A 20255-nucleotide genomic window follows, 5' to 3' on the forward strand; every position below is an offset into this window, starting at 1 on the left:
CTTGTGGTTGTGGAGGAGGATGCGAAGCTGGAGAAGCAGGTCTAGATGGCGGAAACCTGCGATTATAATCATCCAGCATGTGCTGCAAATTAGACACTAAAGACAGTGGCATTTGTGTCATCTGTTCCGTTATGGGCGTTTCAGAATGATTTATGGGTAAATGATGTGCCCCATCTTCGGTTTCCTCTTCCTCCTCCTCGTCATAGTCCTGGCACTTAATGTTAAGTTAAGAGGGGCTAGACGCGGGTCGAAACGCATCATCGACATATGAGCCGTCATTAGAGTCCTCCACCGCGGACTGAAACAATTGTTCAGGAAGAGAAGAGCCACTCTTTACAGGACTTAAATGCAGAAGAGGTACCCGTCTTTTGACCATTGAAGCGGTGACCACTGTGAAAGTGGTGGCTGTGGCCAGTGGATGGTGTGAGGTGGATGAGCTCGTCAATGAAGCGGCAGAAGATTCTGAAGGAGGCTGAATTGTCAGCGTTTGGTCTGCTGATGAAGAATCCGTAGCCGGATGTGACTTTCCTTTATTCTTCGTCGACTGAGGTTTTTTCGCCGTCGACGACGCCGTCGACGAACAGGGTAGCGTTGACGGATATGTCACATATGCATATATTACTGCTATTTTATGTACCGTGGGACTCCCACTTCGACGACGGGGAATATTCAAGCATGTGAATCCATGAAAGACACCCCTAATACTGGGGAACCTAGTTACACTCAGGTGCCTTAACATACTCTACATACTCCTAGGTATCACCATCTTCAAGCAGTAAATACTCACCAGCACCAACATCTATGTAATCCATACTCTAGGTACTCCTAGAAATCAAGCTCTCCAGATAACCCTTGGTATTCCAGCCTTTCTATCCTAGCTACTAGGGTCCAGATGTAGGTAAAGCTGATGTACAGACTCTAGAATACTGAATTTTACTGATTCGGTATTCTAGATTCGGATAAATCAGATGTAGGTAAAAATTCAGTAATTTTTACCGAATCTGTATGATTCGGTAATTACCGAATCGATATTTACCGATTCGGTAATTGCCATTGATTCCTATGGCCCTACAGGCCCATAGGAATCAATGTCAATTACCGAATCGGTAAATACCGATTCGGTAAAATTACCGATTTTGCAAGGGTGCCATGTGACACACAGACATGCCCTTAGGGCATGTCTGTGTGCCACATGGCACAGGTATACATGCACAGATGTGCATGTACACTGGAATTCATTATTTACCATGTAATAGTATTACATGGTAAATAAAGAATCGGTAATGGCCTGTGGCACTGTTTTCAGTGCCACCTATAACTGTATTTACCGATTCGGTAAATTTACCGATTCGGTATTTTACAGAATCGGTTATTTTACAGAATCGGTAAATTTACCGAATCAGTAAATATACTGATTCTTTAAATTAAGCCTACCTACATGTCAGATCCCAAATACCGGTCAGAAACAGCCGAAATCGGCCGTTACCGACCGGTAATTGGCGACCTACATCGGGTCCTAGGTGTCTAGGTCAACACACTAAGAACCCCGAGGTACGCATCCTACATGCCTTAGAGACTGGTAGGTATCCATGCTCCGTTCATAGTACTTCTAGGTACGAAGCCTCAATAGTGAATGAGACCAAAGGCATCCCAGCCTTCATATGCTTATATACTCATAAGTATTACCACCAGGTGCATGCAGTAACCAGCATCAGCATCCACATGCAAGATACCCTAGCACTCCCACCTCCATTTTCCAGGTGATACTAGACTCCACTGCTCCTGTATAATGGAAACTCCTCAGTACCCAGATTCCATATCCTAGGGACAATGAGGTACCTGGCTTCTATATCATAAATTCTCTGTGGTGTGGTAACATCCCAGCTGTCTGTACTAGTACTTGAAAGTTGACTAAGCCCAAATCAAAATTATTGTAAGATATTGCTATCTTCATTCAGCACCTACCCTACTAACAGGTACCCAACCATAATATAATTGGTCCTCCTTTGTGCCAAAGGCCCCATACCCTTGATATTTACAGATGTACTGCCTCTGTAACCTAGGTACTCCTAAATTCTGGAAAAGCCAAGAAACTGTCTATAAACTCAGTGCTCTCTCCAACACTAATGACTAATCATCCGGAGCAGAAATGACATTAAGAAGAAAACCATCATTTTAAAATGTTTTAATCTTGAATTCTTTTAAACATTTTCAGGATTTTTACAAACGTGCAAAAATATAAAAATTACTGTTAACTAGAGAAAAAGAAGTTCCTGTAAACCATTTCTAGATGAATGCTCCCATGATCAGTATGGGCAAATATACACTTGGGGATTCACATGCCAAAACAAGCCTTTGTATTTGGGGATCAAAATCAACAACAGTGACAGAGAACAGAAGCGAACTAAGCACTCAGGGGCCTGGAGTGGGAGTGAAAGAACCATAACTAGGTAAGAAGGAAGGCAGAGACTGTAGGAAGAACTCTGGAGATGGCATGTTGCTTGGTCCCTGAGATGCTTCAATGTCACTGCCTTGCACAAATGGCATAAGTCCTGGAAATGGGGGGCCATAGTTGAGTGTTCCAAGAAGTGCTTGCAAGATTGTCTGAAGCTCATTTGCACCTGCTGCAGTTTCACTATTCTCACCAGTTGGTGGGCCTGGCTGAAATACATCAGTAACAGGAGGCGGCATGAACCCATTGTGATTTTGCCCCATGCTGTTGCAATGGTTTGGTGGCAGGGTGTACATGGGACCTGCCCCCTGGCTGCCACACGCACATGTCACTGAAAATCCTGGAGCAACAAGTGGGATCCCATGCAAGCTCTGGCATGTGGTAGCTGTTCCTGTTGAAATGTTGCAAGGACTGCTCATCAGAGGGATATTGTGACTAAGCAGCTGAAGCACATTTACAAAGCCAGATCTACAAGCCTCCTGACCCCCAGGATCTTTCACCTGGCATTCATCCTTCTGAGTGACATTGGAAGGATGTTCACCCACATTATCCACATCATGGGCCTCTCTCTGGTCTCCCTCCAACTCATTTAAGATCTTGTCTAGATAATCGGGTGATAAATTGAGACTGGGTTGACTAGATGGTGAAAGGCTTGGGCTGTCCCATGAGTCATGGCTTTGACTTTGGGGAAAATGAAATAGCTGCTGCTTTGGGAACTTGGGTTTTAGTCTGGGCTTTTGGGTACGGTGACGAGGAGCGACCACATTATACTTCCTCGTTGCAGACATGTCAAATGTGACCGACTTTCTTTTCCTAGAAGCATCAGGTCTTCTGTTCATCATTAAGTTGTCACTGGGATTCTTTTTGGGTAGAATTACTGCCAGCAACAAGTTGTTGTGAGATTCTTCCAGCCCTACAGATAAAATAAAGAAACAGGTAAACATGGAGCAAAGACTGATTCCAGTGAACTTTGATCAAGTTTCTCAAAAATATGCTTTGTTTGAACTTCCAAAGCCAAGTCTATAGTAAAAATTCAGAAGTGACTACAGCAGATAAAAAAAACAGTTAAGAAGTTTTATTTATATGAAAGTTTTCTAACAGGTACAGACAGTAAAAACTATGGGACCAAATACGAAGTTGGGCTGAAAGTCATCCGACAGCTAGTCGGAGGCTTTCTGCCTGACATCAATGGTTTCCCTCCGGCTGCCGTATTACAATACATTTGGTTGGAGGGAAATGCTGTGGGAGGGGGGGGGGGGGGGGGGGGGGATTCCGCTCCACTTCCAATTTGTTCACAGGGACCCCTTCCTCCAGGCCCTCCAATATTGCGACTGGGGCCACCTACGGTCCCACCCTAAACATCCCTGTACTCCGTGACAGGCACCACATGGTGCCTGCCACGAGGTGCAGGGATGTTTGCAAACATCCATTTTACAACTGTAGCTTGTGCTGCAGTTCTTTTCCACCCATCGCACAAGCTGCAATTGTAAAATGGATGTGGCTGTCGCATCCAAATACAGCGGGTGGAACTGCTGACCTATGGTCAGGTATTTCCATTCCTCTTTGATGTCGGCTGGATGCTCCTCCAACCGACATCATAATTAGGCCCAACATGGTGCAGGAAATAGATAATCTTGTCTATTGGAAAAAAAAGTTCTTTAAAGTAGGCTTCCATCAGAAACAGGAAGAATTTGTAAGCCTCACAAATGATTAACTTGGCAGGTACCCTGATAAGTTTTGGAGCTGAGAGCACCTTTTCTTGTGGAATTCACAATGGTAAAATTTGTCGTGGAGTTAATAAGTGAATGAAGGAATACACTATACTAAGAACGAAGTGTCTGGTTAAAAAAACTTCTCTGAAACAAATTAAGGCAGAGTTGGAAAGCATGTCTCTATTAGTAGGAGAGGGGTACAGGTAACACTTCAAGTACAGGAGGGGTCTCTATCCTTTTCACTAACAGAAGCCATTTATGTTCAATGAAAATCATCCCGAGCTACAGATTTTATTAGTATTGTACATATCAGACAAGATTAAATTAATGTCCACCCTATGCAAGATTGTCTGCTGTGATCACCTCAGTGCAGGATTGAAAGTAGTTATGTGAAGAAAGCTTTGTTAATTTGGAATGCCTCTATAAGGGTAATACATAACAGTCACAGATGCAATGCCCCCAGGAACCAGGCTAATAATATTAGTAATACGTTTCCCAATTCTGCATGATTTATCATTCAATTATCAGCTTTAAAAATATTTTAGAAAACACAAGTTCTGCAAATAAGCACATTTTCATATCAAATACACACTTTTTAATTTTGGCAGACATGTATTAATCCAACCAAACAAAAGCTTCTAATTTACTAGGTTGGGCTGCACACAGGAGAGCTACTCACGGGTAGCTCACTCTCTACTCGTTGTTAAAGCCTGATGTAGACTGTCTTGATATTTCAAGTGTCCTGCCAAAATGTCTTAAGAGGATGTGAATGGGAGCATCTCTCAGGACAAAAGCTTATATCCCACTTCCTTCAAAGATAAAGATAAGGTGTATTATGTTCCAAAAGCTCAAAGCATACTTTTTCTTATATCAACAAAGAAGGATAATACAATAAGCGCTGCATTTTCTATCCCTAAGCAAGCGCAGGAATTCTGAAGCTGATTTGTCTGGGTTACCCTTGTAGAAAACTGGCATGAACTTTGACTGTATATCATGGCATCCCTTTGGAGGAAACATGCGGAGCTTGTGATTATTGCCCTCTGAAAGGAGGGCTTGGTGCTGTTTCAGAGACTAAAACCAGCAAGCCTTGTTGTCTAGGCAACAGCAAATTCTTTGTTAAGGACCTTAGATGTGGGCCAGATTCACAAAGGTAAACTTACACTTTTTTGTAAGTTTAAAATTGTTTGCTATTCACAAAGGGATTTATGAACAGGACCAGTACGAGTAGGAGTCTACTCACATAAAGATAGGTTATTAAAAATAAAAGAGACCTATCTTTTTATGTACAGAGACTCTGCACTCATAAAGATCCTACTCGTTAAATCCCTTTGTGAATAGTAAACAATAGTAAACTTACAAAAAGTGTACGTTTACCTTTGTGAATCAGACCCAGTGTATTTATGTTTATTAGGGCTGCAGTAGAGGGCAACTGAAAACATCATGGTAGCTACTTTCTAAGTTCGCAGTCTTTGGAAAGAAGAACGGAATAACAGGGGTAAGGGCCCTAATTTCTGGAGAAATTGTGCCCTTTTGGTAAGGGACATTCCTTTTTTATTTTTAGAGTATGGCCTTGTTTTGGTCATCTGTTTTAACACATGTGCCCCTGTCAGGGTCCCAAAGAGGAGCAGTGTTCTTGAGAGGCACTGAGTTGCAGCATTAGGGACAGAAGTGTGCAATTCTGACACAGGAGGATCTTTCCATGAGACATAGTAACAGGGCATTAGTAAAAGTAGATATATCTGGGTTGGGTCAAGAAAATATAATTACAGTAAAGTAACATGGAATCGATATTCTGAATTCTGGAACAGGTGTTCAAGAACTGAGACAACCTCTCCATAAAATGGATTTGGCATGAGGACTCTGAAAAGTTATCTCACGAAGCATAAGACTTTGTATACATGTATGTCTCATGAGCCAAGGGGCTAGAGCTATCTGCAGTAGGCAGTGGTTTAGGAAACGTTAGAAAGAGAGTAGAAGCCACAGAGGGCTGATGGATACTGAGAAGTGGTAAGGAGTTACCCTAAGTGGCCAATGCTGAAGAAATAGTGGTCAGTCATGATTCCTGACAGCAAATAGTCTTCAGGGAATGAACTGGGTACTCTGTGACAAAAGGACAAAGACAATAGAGGAGTCTTCCATGGGAAACAGAAGGCCTAAGAGTCCTCCACATTCGTCAAGTGATGCAAGCAATTCTCATGTGCTTTAAGACCCTTGGTAGGTATCACTTAAATTGGCTGAATAAGGTCAACAAAAGACTGAACAAAGGTGCTACGTATCATGCCTGTGACAAACAGGCATTTAGAACTAGCCTGTGCTTAGAAGTAAAGGAGTGGATTGGCCTTTTCTACTTCTTCAACCCACAAAAAGCTTCACCAGACATCTTGCTTCTGACGACCTGGTCACTCAAGAGAAAGAACAACAGTGAAACATGATTGTCTCCAGCCCAGAGATCCCATACTACATTTCTATTTGACTTCTCTTAGCAGAAATAACTGAGTTATTTACCTGTAACTTCCGTCCACAAGCACTAGTACCATTCGTAGATTCACATACTTGAATCTACTCCAATGTTGAAAGTGGGAGCCTCTAGATCATGCTGAGCAGTATAGAAAACATTTTCCCATAGAAACAACTACAAAATAGTACATGGTAAGTAAGAATTCAACCTCATGTGAGAAGATATACACTTTAACCATGAAGGCCATGAACCCCAGTACTACTAGAGGTCATTACATCTCAGAGTTTCGACCATGTGATACATCGTTATGAAATGAATACCAACAAGGGAGCTGAAAGAGAAGACGAGGAAGGGTGGCATGTGAATACATGAAAGATACCAACACATGTGAGCTGAAGTTTTAAGTAACTCATTATTAACACATTGGACCTTTCATAGATTCACATGCTTGAATCAGAACAACAACAAGCATTCATTACATTTTATTAAAAAAAGGTGGGAACAAGGCTCACCTTATCAAAAGTGGATGGAAAAACAGCTTGTACTACATCTCGGTCCTTTGTTGCTTCTGTGTCCAGGCAGCAGCGCTTTATAAATGTATGGCAACTAAGTTGCAACCTTACAGTTGTCCATAAGTGGCACTCCTGTGTATAAAATTGAAGTCTCTGCTACTTGTCTTGTGTTGTGTCACTTTGCTTTGGTCGACAGAAGCCTGTAAACTTACTGATAACAAATGGTTTTACTGAGAGCACTCTATCTCTGAATCCCTTGTTTTCATGGAGGCCTAAGTTTGTCTGGATGGCCAAAGGAGACGAAAAACTGATCAGAGTTCCTGAATTATTTTGTCTTAGCAAGGTAGAAATTCAAACACTTACCCACATTTAAGGAAAGTAGGACTCTCTCACTTCCATTAGATAGGATAGGGAATAAAGACTTCAAAATGAAATGCTCATTCAGGTGGAAACCTGTTGGTACCTTGGGCGTAAATGAATGATTTTGCGCATAGAAACAGTTTGTCTTTAGAAAATGTAAGGTATGTTTCTTTAATTGTTAAAGCCTGCAATTCTCCTATCATCCTAGCAGACGTAGGAGCAAGTAATGAAGCCATTTTCCATGAAATGTATTTCAATATTTCCTTACATATGCTCTTGAAAGCGCTGATCAAGAGTTGAGAGAGAACAGTGATAAACTTCCTGGGAACTAGCATCTATCTGACTAGAAATTATGCTCTGTAGAAGCCATTTAGAAATAATGTTATAACCCTACAGGAGAGTAGGGAGGAAGTCCAGCTGGTAACAGAATTTAAATATCGCTGGCAGAGAATATAGCTTGTTACATCGCATGAGTTTACAACGCATGCGATTACAAAGCAGTTGTTACAACAACCGCGTTGTTACATCGCAGTACCATTACAACGCAAGTCATTACAACGACTTGTCCTGGGGGGCGTGCTGGATTTAGGAATAGTAACATTTACTATTCCAACTCCAGTGTGTGCAACAGTAGGGAAGGTGTTGGAATAGTAAATTATACTAATTCTTAGTTTAGAGCGCCCCCTAGAGCAAGTTGTTGTAACAACTTGCGTTGCAATGGTACTGCGATGTAACAATTTGGTCGTTGTAACAACCGCGTTGTAATCGCATGTGTTGTAACGCATGCAATGTGATGGCTGTTTCCCCCGGCAGATGAACCTTGAAGGAGCAATTAGTAAGGCCAGACTCAGCTAGCTGAAGAAGATATGGGAGCACCTGCCAAGTAGTCAGCATAACGGATGACCACACCAGAAACAGAAGCCTTTCAACTTCGCTAGATATGCCATATTTGTGGATGGGGCCTTAGCCTAAGCAAGGATCTTTCTACATTTGTCCAGGATGTGTAAGCATGTGAACCCATAGTGCTCAGAAGCTAAGCTATCAAATCAAAGTGGAGCTTGGAACTGGGTAAAGTACATGCCTCCTCTGGTGTAAAAGGGGAATGAGCTGTTGCCTAAGTGAATTAGAGGTGCTGACAACATTTTCAGAAACTACGAGTACCAGTGATCTGTTTAACAAGTTGTTGGTAGGAGAATGACGGTGCAGTGTTCTAGTCTGACTTTCAATAAATAAATGAGCAACGGCAGAAAAGGCATGGCAAGCATTCCATTCTATGTCATAGAAAATGCATTTCCCCTTGTTCATAGCTGTCAGTGTCTGCTGGCAAAAATACTGGCATTTTTTGTTCTCTTTTGTCATGAAGAGGTCGCAAGTTGGATGTCCCCACTGCCTTAACACTGAGCCCAGAGGTCCCTTGTTGAGCTTTCACTTGTGGCCCTCTCCAGCTAGACTGTACCCTCTTGTTTGTGACTTCTGGTAGATGTTCTGCTTGAATGATATGCCGTTGAGATTAACCCATGCCCATAGTTGGTGGACCAGGAGGGAGAGGGAGCGCCCGTGACTTTGTCCCATCTTGCTTGAAATTAAAAACATTGATGTTTTGGTTTCTGCCCTTATCAACACCAAATACCGATGAATCCTCAGAAAGAATGAGGTTAGGTTAATGCAAATCACTCTAATCTAGGGAATATTTATTTGGAGCAACATCTCTTCTTGGCTCTAAAGGTCGTATGTGGACAACACCTCTTTCATGGAGTTGTTGGTGGTCCTCACAAAACTGTAAGCATTTGGAATATCCTTCAGTTGTGTTCTTTTTGTCCATCCACCAAGAGAGGCAAGACTTCACTCTGCCCGTTATTTTTACAAGATCCTCAAAAGATCCTTGAGACTGGGCCCAGTGTGAACCTAACTCTTCATGTGGAGTTCTCGTAAAATGGTCGCAATCTGGTACCATGAATGCAACTGCACATTCATTCCAAGAATAGATTTAACACCTTAAGTCCTGCTCGTCCAGCGGCGGACGGCACCACTACCTCGGGAGTGCTGCCGTCGGCCATTGGACGTTCCAACTGCAACTGCGCAATGGAACGTTCAGCACTGGAGCTGGACGTTCCATAGCCGTTAAGGTGTTAAAGTTGTGAATCACTATAGGGTGAGGTTGCTGAAATTGCTGTGCTGTCTTCTGATGGCGAGTGGCCCATTCATTCAAAAGGTATGTTTTTTCCATTTGTGTACATAGGATGATTGTCGCATTCGTGATGGACTTCGCCACATTGACAAAAAGGCCTGGGCGGTTGAAAAGGTAAAGACAAGCTAAAGGGAAGGCTGACAAATCTTTTTGTTGCTGGATTTGATGGTAGGTGGCTAGATATGGGTTACATTGCTGCCCTATTTGAGATGAGCTGCTACTGGAACAAGACACTTTGTAAAAATGTGGGGTAAGTACTTTAGATCAAAGGGAACTGTTATGATCTGCTATTGGTATAACCCACCCTCCTCCTCCTTTCCTGGCTATTGTAGATTGTTCCATGCTTAGTGTTGTGAAGGTTCTACAGCTGCCTCCAGCTGGCTGGAACCTGATTGGAAGCAATAAAGTTACCTGAATCTCCAACCAGTGTACTTCATTTGTAACACTGGTGACAATCTGCTGTGTGGGGGCAGCTTCACCACCATCTCCATATTATTCTCCAGTGACAGCAGTACATACTCTCAAATTTACTACTAAGGGGCTGATTTCGATCTCGGTCAAAAGGGCTCCGAACGCGATCCGGCCGGAAAAAGTACGAGCCGGACGCGTGTTTTCAGACCGACCCGTACAGCTGTACGAGCAAGCAAGTACGATGTGAGAAACGCAAAATCACCAGCCTAATAATTTCTGGGTCCGAACCGCTCCATATGGCTCGTCCGTAAGCAAACGGTGCCATGCAATGGAGGCGATTTCCAGCCAAACCAGTACGATGCACGAGTCGGACAGCCGAATCGAGCCGGAGCCTCCGACATGTAAAAGCTCCTGAAAACGGAATTCGGGGGTCCGCGCCGGACCCCCCAACACCCATAGTCGTACGAGTTGATCACAGGGGGGAGTCAAGGCTCCCCCCTACACATGCATGTATGGTCCGGGTGGCACAGATGGTTCCCTACTACAGGGGGCGCCCATGTGCGCTACATATTTTTGTAAATGGGAGCCTACGTATGCGTCGTACAACAGGCTCCCATTGACTTCGATGGGGCTCCGAGTGAGCCGTGTCCGTCAGTGCTTGTTCGTATCGTACTCTGGAGCCCCGGAGCACGAGTCGGTCAGAAAGCCCTCCGGATCCGAGTCGGACGGCGCCTTCTCCCAGTGAGATCGGAATCAGCCCCTAAGAGTGATACTGTTTTCATTTTTCTCAATTTCCCAAAGGTCATCCCTCATCTGATTCTAGAGGATCCTTCCATCCATCTTTATTGACCTTTATGTCAAAATTATTCTATTTTGACGTGTTCACCTCTTACTTTGAGAACTTGGAACCAGGGGTGGCATTTCATTCATTTTTGGAATTTTTTCTCTTCATTATTGTGAACGGTGTCTTTGCGGATGGCTTCACATTACAATGTGAGCTTTGAAATCAGCCAGTGTTCTCAAGTCAGACTGTAAGAGGATGCATTAAGATGGGGAGAGAAAAGTCTTTAGGTGATGTCCACAGAGAAGAAAGACAAGCTCAGATCACAGAGCAAAGGGCAGGGAGTTCTATGCCTGTGCCGCAGTGACTGAGAAAGCTCAGTTGTCAAAAGAAACACTTTTAGTTTTCGGACTTTTGAGCAGTAATTAAGTATCAGATTGTGCAAGTTTTAGTACCACTCAAACTTAGCGGCAATACATTTTGGGGGAGATTGATAGTTCCAGCTTATGGAGAGGCAACAACACTGTGTAATGATTCACGATAAACAATCAATTCATACGTTTAACAGGACACTTCTTCCAGAAATTTTCAACTTGTAGTAAAAGTGGAATTCTTTATTTATCGTCTTTGAAAAAAAACAGCAAATAGCCAATGTATTTTTTGCTCTCCAACACTGAGAGCTTAATCAGGGCAACATATTCCAAGTATAAGAATAGTTTCAGATTCAACAGAATAAAGAGTACCTCATCCGCTTTGAAAATTTATTCTTATTGTATTAGTGTATCATGGTAGACTTCAACCATTTTTGCTGCTCCCTTCTCACATCTCAAGTGTAAAAATGGTTTAAAATGCATTGGATGTTTGCTGTTTCTTTAAAATGTTTAGGAACATTGCTGTCCCGTGGAAAAGTACCTATGAGATCGGGATCAGAGCGGATGGCATGACCCGCAGGAAATCTTGGGAAGTTACCTGTCGTACTGGGGCATTGCAAGTAGGGAAATTAGCTCACTTCTCTGCCTTTAGAGAAAGAGCATCTCAGAATGAGCTCTGTCTCAATAACTTTATGCTATCTGGCTTATCGATGGTGAAGAGCCTTAATAGGAAGACTCCACAAGCTAACACCATAACTCTTTCCCTGAGGATGCTTAATTAGGGATGTCACTTTAGCGCTAGTGGTAGGGATGGATTGATGCTTTACATTCAACAACCCACGATGCAGGGAAATTTGGACTCATGCTTTCTGATCGTCTTCATCCTATTACTTGAGTTGTCTTGTGCATGCTGCACCAACACAACTTTGTTTGCAAGTTGGCTTTATGTTGGTTCCAATGTATTTCCACGCTCTCTGTTTGAGGTGTCTCTATGTCCAGTTATTTTTGACTCTGTAATAAATTAACTAACCTTATGTAATAGTCTGTAGTTACTATGTGTCCAGAGAAGTTCCTGATGAATTGAATTGCATTTGTTAACGATTTGCTCCCCTCACTTTTAAATGCTGCTAAAAAGAACCATCGGATAGAAGCTCTAGAACAGATCAAGAACATATAGGTCCAGCCCTTTCACATACAAAACAACAAGTGTTTAGACAGAATATTGAGAGAACAAAATATTGTCATAAGAATATTGGGACATCAAAATTATAGTTGACAGGAATATCACAGTAAAAAATATAGTTTTAGTGTTGTTTCTAACATTGATGTAAACATATTGATGTTGAAAATATATTTGTATGTAATATAATTTGAATTATTGTATGTTTTGAATTAATTTTCTTAGTAATGTCTTTTTTTTATGAAAATGTTTGTTTTTGTTTTAGTAACAGGATACTGGGTTTTTAGGGGATAAGAGTGGGGAGATTTTTAAAGAATTTAAATTTGAATATATAAGGTAAATATTTTAATAAGCAAATTAAGAATTTCGACTTTTTCAATGTATGTTATTATAATGATATTTTAATACATTTGAACTTGATGTTAATCAGGATATTTGTTAATGGTATGATATTAAAAAAAAAAATAATATATATATATATATATATATATTATTAAATACTACAAACATATAAATACATTTTAAATAATTCGAATTTTTGAACATTTTGTTTATTAGCCATGGTGGCACCGCTGCACCGGCGGTCCAAACGCCCCATTACGACTTGTACCGTCAGACCGTATTGGCACCACAGCAACCACCAGGGATCAGAGATCGCTGGTGCTGTTGCAACGGTCTATCCGCCATGGTTTTCATGGTGGTGAGCCCGCCTAGAAAAGTGTGTCAGAGAGGAAACAGTTGCCTTTGCACCACGGAATGCATGCATGGGGCATATGGTGTGCTCCCCTGTCTGCATGCACCCACAGTTTCTGCAGGGCATGGACAAGACAGTCCATGCCCTGCAGGAACCTGCAATGGCATTCCCATTGCGGTGACAGTTACAGCTCTCCTATGAGCCTTTAAACAAGCACCACCGCTGGCCAGCTACTGCAGGGCTGCCCAACCTGGATTCCAGTTGTAATCCAGCAAGCGGTCTAATTATGGCTTTGTTGGTGTGGCAGCCCGCTCCCGCACTGCCAAATTCATAATAAAGCCCTTAGTGTAAACTGTACGTCATTTTTTATAAATGTTATAGATATTAAATTTATACCAAAGTTTTCAATTTGTATTGTTAATTTAATCTTTTTTTTAAATTAATTTATTAATGTTAATTAATATTTGTAAATTTCTTTTCCTTTCTTTATAGTTAGTAAAATAGCACTTTTATAATTCAAAAAATAACTATGAATATAAAGGTTTGTAGTTAAATTAGTGTGTTTTTACATAATATTTGACTAATATTTATATTACACAAAAATGTGAGAAAATGTAGCATTGATTGTCTTTGTAATATTTGTATTCTGTAATATGTTATGTATAATATTTATTTTTGAAGTGAATATTGTAATTTAAAACTAGATAGTGCCCACTACCTTCTCAAATATTGTTTAGATTGGAGTGGAAGTAGTAAATGTCCCCTTTTTAGAGTCCATCACCTTCCCCAATATGGTTTAGATTAGGGTTAGAATTGTAAATGTAAGCCCTTAAGTGTCCAACACCTTTCCCAATGTGGTTAGATTGAGAATAGTAAATATCAATGCCTTTAGTATCGTATCCAACACCTTCAAAAAGGTTTTGGTGTGAGAATAGTATATGCCCCCCTTTAGTGTCTAACACTTTTCCCCAAAATGGCTTGATTAGAGTGGGAATAATAAATATGACCGCTTTAGTAACCAACACCTTTCAAAAATTTTGTATAATAAAAACATGTCACACATTTTTCATTTGCTTCCAATTTTTTTGTACTGTATAGTTTTACAATTTGTATCATATATAATTCAAGTAAAAATATACATTAATGTAAATTAAACATTTTAACCATATTTGTCATGATAAAAAATCAGGTAAATCATATTTTTATATACATTGGTCTGTTATACAGTTTAAACTTTTATTTCTTACTGTTAACATTTTTTTTTACATGTATTAACTTTTTTTCCACATATATTTTCAACATTATTTTCACTTGTTAAATTAGTATATATTAAATATTTATATATACATTACTCTATTATTTAATTTATACTTTATAATACGGTATGTTTTTGAGGGGGTTATTTTATATATTTTAGATTTGTACATTTTTGGGGTAAATGGTAAATATTGTGTTGATATATTTTGATTTAAATTAAAAAAGTGTAGAATACGTTTTGGGTTTATTTGAAGTAATTGTTTCGGCTTAGTGGATAAATGTTTCTTCAAAGATGAGTTATTTTAGATACCATAGGTGATGCTGGCAGCAGTGAGGATGGTGAAAGCAACTCATATGAATGCTGTGGCAGGTGTTAAGTGGTCGCTTAATATGAGCAGTAGATAAGGACGCTTTTTTTCAGTCAATCCAGGTGCCTCCTTGCCAGATTTTGTAAGGCACCTTACTAGTGAAATCCATGCATAGAAGATTTGAGTTCCTTATCCTTCTTGAGCCTTGTGGCTCCTGTCATAGAGGAGGGGGAAGGATGACTCCTGAATGATTCCTTCCCAGAAGAACAGAAGATGGAGCTTGCTGCCGTCTTGAGCCAAAATAGTACCCTGAGCTCATAATCCTAACCAGGTGATTTTGGACCTGGCAAAACCAGTTATATTTTTGATTTTTTTTAACTTCTGGGTACCACGTAGGTTCAACTATTCATCTGGGCCAATGATTGTTTTCACCCGCACTGCTCACAGAGGGTTTAGTTTCTCTAAGATTTAAGCAGATGGTAATGGCTTTCACATACTGTTTTCATCACAGCAAGTATATGCAGTAGCACTTTATATGGATTCACTGCATGTTTATGTACGGTTTAATTAATTTCACTTTTGAGGTCAGTGCACTTTATTGTCAAATTCACTATGCTTATCTTCATGGCACTGTTTGCATGTGAGGTACGATTTGAGTTCATTAGTGGGTGCCATGGGATTTTTATGTAATTTGTGATTATTCATTGGTTTCTATTATATGTGCAGTATCTTAGCCAACAAAGCAGACATATGATTAAACATAATATGGTCAGCATGGTTACAATTCCATAAATTACAAAAGGAGAAATCATATTACAATGATGGTGAAAACAGGTCTCTTAGCACCTAGTTTTAACTGTCCCTATATAGGAACTATGTATTATAAACTAAAGAAGTTCTCTTAGGTTTGTTTGGGGGTCCCCATTACCTTTCCGCTCAGTAAGAGTAAATTACATCTGGATCAGCATAGGCTATCTGCCTCCCTGGAAACGGAAATCTTCGAAGTGTGTGAAATCATGGCAAGTGTGTGTATGATAAGGGCTCATTAATCAAGGTGAGGGAGGTAGAAGTATGAATCCATTCAGCTTCCAGGCTATATATTAAAAAATAAGTAGGAGAATGAATCACTTGGAACTACAGCACAAGAGTTTTTCGGTTCTTTGTGACCCCCTTGAAAAACCCTCATACACGCACATAGGTGGTGTGGCGGTATATCTTAGTTCTCTGCCAATTTACGTTGCGTGGGTGCATCATCATAGGATTTTCTTTGTTGTATGCAAACCTCCACCCGGAGGTAACCACTGGATGTGTAGTAGTGTCAAGAGAAAAGTGCTCATAAAATAGTGAGTTTGTGTGATAGTGTCCAGAGAAAAGTGCTCATAAAATAGTGAGTTTTAAAAAAAAATCCTTCGATCATCACAAAAAGATATTTTATTGAAGAAAGGTGATTCAAGAATTGTTAAAAATCACGTTGTGTAGATTTGGATCATGTTACTGGATCCTCTATACAAAGGAATAGGTCAACATGTTTCAGCCTCACTGTGCCCAGCCGGGTCTAAGGGGCTTTCTTCAGGACCGAATTAAAATTAAAATGTACTCACACGATTTGTGTAGCCCTTAGAGGTGGTTCAGTGTTTTACATTCTTTGAATTGAGGCCAGTAGTACCTCAGAACCTTTGGAAATAACATCCTTCGGGGTGTCATAGAAAGTCTCTCTGTCTCCAGCAACGCAGGACTTCCCTGCTCGTGCTGTCGCTGCCCCCGGATAATAAGGGCGCCAGAATCTTAGTTGGCTCACAGCTTCCAAATTGTTGTGTCTAGAAAGCGTTACTCCAACATGCCGAAAAACAGCTAACATGTTTTGATAACCTTGACGACTTTAGCATTCACTGTGCAGACTATGGGCACGATGTAAGTCTAGAGATGTCGAAAACAAAACCTTTTCTCATGTGTAGACCTTCGTGAAGGCTAACTTACAAAAACAGCTATGCAGTGCTGTGTGAAAAAGCAGCAAAAGGTAAAATGGCGTTTAAACTTCTAATAAGCCATTCTAACATAACATGCGTGCAAAGAAGGCCTAAGGCCATACTACACCCTCCCTTGATCGGGGAACGCACAATAAAGGGGGCAAGATTCATAGAACGCAGAGTTCAAGTTCGAATGAGACAGAACCACGTTTAGAAATGTTGGCAAACTTGATAACAGGGAGTGAAAATCCGAATTAAAAAGCAACCAAGTCAGTGGAAACATTCACGGGTGGCCATGGTGTGCATAAGACCCCCCCTCCCAAAAAAATTTGGAAACATCAACGAATAAGAGAAAAAAAATTCACAAGTGCAGTACATGTCTATGAAGCAGAAAAAGTTCACACCTCAATCCAACAGCGTATAGGCACCGTATGTTGCAACTGCCTCCAATAGAAAGTCGTTTTCATCATCCATGAACATTTCAGCCATCCAATTAAGTAATGGAAATGTACATACATGTTCTTCAATAGTCGGAGCCTCTAGCACGATCAGAGGACAACTCAGGCTTTCTTCAAGGTAACTGCGTGCCAGAAAGTCATTGGCTGCAGTCCATATGTTCCAATTGCCCAGGACCCCATGAGCCTCTGCGCAGGCCATAATCCAGAACCCAGAACAATCTATTTCATGAGCAACTAAGGGACTCATTAGTAGTCTAAAATCCAGGTCAGGAGACACCGTGTTGCAGAGACACAAATCCAGGGCCCATTCAAATCCACAATCCAGTCAATGGAAAACAGGCTGCACGGAAGTAAAGTAGCAAAACCGGAAGGATAAACCATACGCCAAACTCAGAGTCGCCAGAGGCTGCGATCCATAGTATTCTAGCATCCGGTTACGAAGCTGAAGCAGCCGGGGCAGATCGTTGTGGGGCACAGAATGTGCATCCATTTCGGAGTAAACAAATTAACAGCAGCACACCCGTTCCCATAGTGAGAATTAACGGGAAACCACACGAGACACTCAAAAAAATCGATTGAAAAAATGCAGGGATCACACCAAATATAGTTTGGAATGAACTTACTATTTTAAAAAAGTGCGCCAGGCCCGTGGTTGACGAGGCATTAAAGATTGTGTGAATCAAAGCACCAAAATGCAGGGGCAGGTCAGTATTTAATAAGGCATGTACCTCAGTACGAGTGTTTGCAACGTGAAGGACGAATGTCTCATGCGCAGATGTAAGGGCGACTTCTTTCTGGGACAAAAGAGCTATTTTTCAACTCATCTTGTTGAACTCTGCTTTCAAGGTCGGAATAGAAGGCCAAATGGAAACATCGAGCCTCCTATGTGGAGGAGGAAACAGGACATTCATACAGCAAACTACACGCTGGGAAACTGTAACAATATACGGAATACCAGCAATCTTCATCATTTAATAACAAATAACTACTGTTTGCTAACAACATGAAAGCTGGTGTAATAGCCGGGGCGAGATTAATAGTACAAGAACTGTGCTATTGCAGATTTCTACAGACTAAAGAGTGATCTGGTGTGGAAGTGCAATCTTCGCCTTTCAAATAAACTTCTTTTCCTTCCCTCAAACACCCATATGTAAATGGGAGATTCCACACTTCATGGAGAAAAGCGCTACTGTTGTATAGCATTTTAGGACCCTAGTGTAATTTTCCCGATTCATGTCCTTATATAGGTATAAATCACCATATCCTTATATAGGCATAGAAATCATAACCATATATAGACATACCTCATGCAGTCCAAATACGGCATGGATACTTCCACTAGTTCCGAAAATCCACAACGATTTCTTGGAAAACTCAGCTTCAGCAGCTTGGGACTTCCTCTTGCTTGAATATTGATTTGTCCAAGAACTCATGGAGTTTTCAAAGAACTGAGACTCTTTGATGACGGTATTATGTCCACCTTTACGTCAAACTCGGCAACTTCAAGGTATAAATATGTCCACACTTGCCATAGCAAACACATGGTAGTTTGGAGCAGTTTGACTATCTACTTGCCCGACGCATCCTGCTACAGCAAGGACCGAAGGAAGCCAACCCTCCAGCAGACGCACTGAGAGAGATGCTGTCTTTTCTCCTGCCGAGATATCCAGCTGCAGTGTTTCCAAGCTACCCTTGCGGGTTGTTGGGAAATTGAGTCCTGAGACAGAGAGATACCAGACCTCCTTCATTCTAAACCAAGGTAAGGAGCTGATTAGATCTCTTGGATAGATTTTTGGCAATAGAATACTAAACTTATGCTACACCACACTTACTTCTTCCCTCATACTAGACTTAGGTTAGGTACATCGGAGTAGGTGTATTTTAGAAGCACCAGTTGAGTACTTTTAGTCTTTATTTATTTATGTACGTATTTTATGGCTTAGAAACCATACCATGTTTTTACAGTATTATTCTATAATACTCTTCTTGATGTACGCATTATACTTTACAGCCAGTATTACGATTGTAGCAGTTTATTTCTTCTGCATGAGAAAGAAGACTGTTCAATAAATACTTTTACTGAAAACACCTGTCTCTCTATTTCTCTGCACCTTTGGTGAAACGAAACATGCACAAATGACTGAGTAAAATATCTATCTATTGTTTCCACAACTCTGAAGATCAGTTTTAACTTGGGGAAATAAAGTTGTCATGTTTATGCGGTTGTCAGAAACTAAATCCCTTCTTGTGAATTCGAGAAAGTTTCTAGAGACCTCTGAGCTAGCTGGCAATCACAATTAAGTCTAGTATATTCGATAGAGACCTAATAGACATAAGTCATACGTCAACTCTATAGCATATATTATTCCAATGCGCAGAGCCTATTGGGAATATACTACACTACCTAAAGGTTCAAATCTGCCTATAGCATAGTATTTCATGCAAGATTCAAAGTAAACAAAGGAAAAGATAGAGTTATTAACCCATGGATGAGCCAAACTGCCGAATTCGACTCAGCCACTAAAAATGGTAATGGGTTCCAGTTTTTCAATATGCAGTAGTGAAAACGTGGCATCCTTCATTGACATAAATTGTTGTTTAACAGTCAAATTAAAAGGGATAAATAACGAGGTCGTGTTCATGTAATCCCAAGGCACTTTTCCAGCTTTTAACGTTTGTAAGGTCCATGCAAACTGTATGGTAGAACGCAATTGATTTTGTCCATGGTACAGAACTGCAATGTCTTCTTGCACAATATCAACAACAGATGAAAAGATATTATCTAATGTGTAAATATGGGAAGAAAGGGTGTTAATGCTATTATCTACAATGGCAAGCACGTTTTCTAAAATGGCCTGATCAATAGCTCTGAGCCTAGAAGCAGCTTCAACTTGTAACAGTTTCCAAACTTTGTTGTAAACCGCATATATCCATCTTTTCGATCTGCCTGCTGCAGGCCCTTTCACAAAATCATTTAAAACAACAGTGTAAGTTAGTTTGGAAAAATGCAGTTTTAATGACGCTAAGGTCGAGTGTTTGAGCCAACTCTGACATAATTTGCCTACAGAATAGGTGGTGACTGACTGTTGAGTCAGAAAACGGGGATCTACTCTAACCTCTTTATAGCCAGGGGTCGGACCCAAAAA

The 20255-nt window shown here is 40.8% G+C and overlaps 1 protein-coding gene across 2 annotated transcripts in view; it reads right to left on the reverse strand.

Annotated features, from left to right (window-relative positions):
* Nucleotides 1-2170: 2170 nt before the first annotated feature.
* SPOCD1 (SPOC domain containing 1) overlaps nt 2171-20255 on the reverse strand; it is a 1145204-nt gene continuing 1127119 nt past the window's right edge. Inside the window, exon 15 of one of the 2 annotated variants that reach the window (XM_086958641.1) lies at nt 2171-3365. In XM_086958641.1, the coding sequence (XP_086814767.1) occupies nt 2413-3365 (953 nt within the window). In that variant the 3' untranslated portion in view covers nt 2171-2412. The remainder of the gene's footprint in view (nt 3366-20255) is intronic. The other variant, XM_086958642.1, reaches the window with a different exon arrangement.

Source organism: Lissotriton vulgaris, chromosome 2_1, assembly GCF_964263255.1.
Source record: "Lissotriton vulgaris chromosome 2_1, aLisVul1.2, whole genome shotgun sequence".
Taxonomy (NCBI): domain Eukaryota; kingdom Metazoa; phylum Chordata; class Amphibia; order Caudata; family Salamandridae; genus Lissotriton; species Lissotriton vulgaris.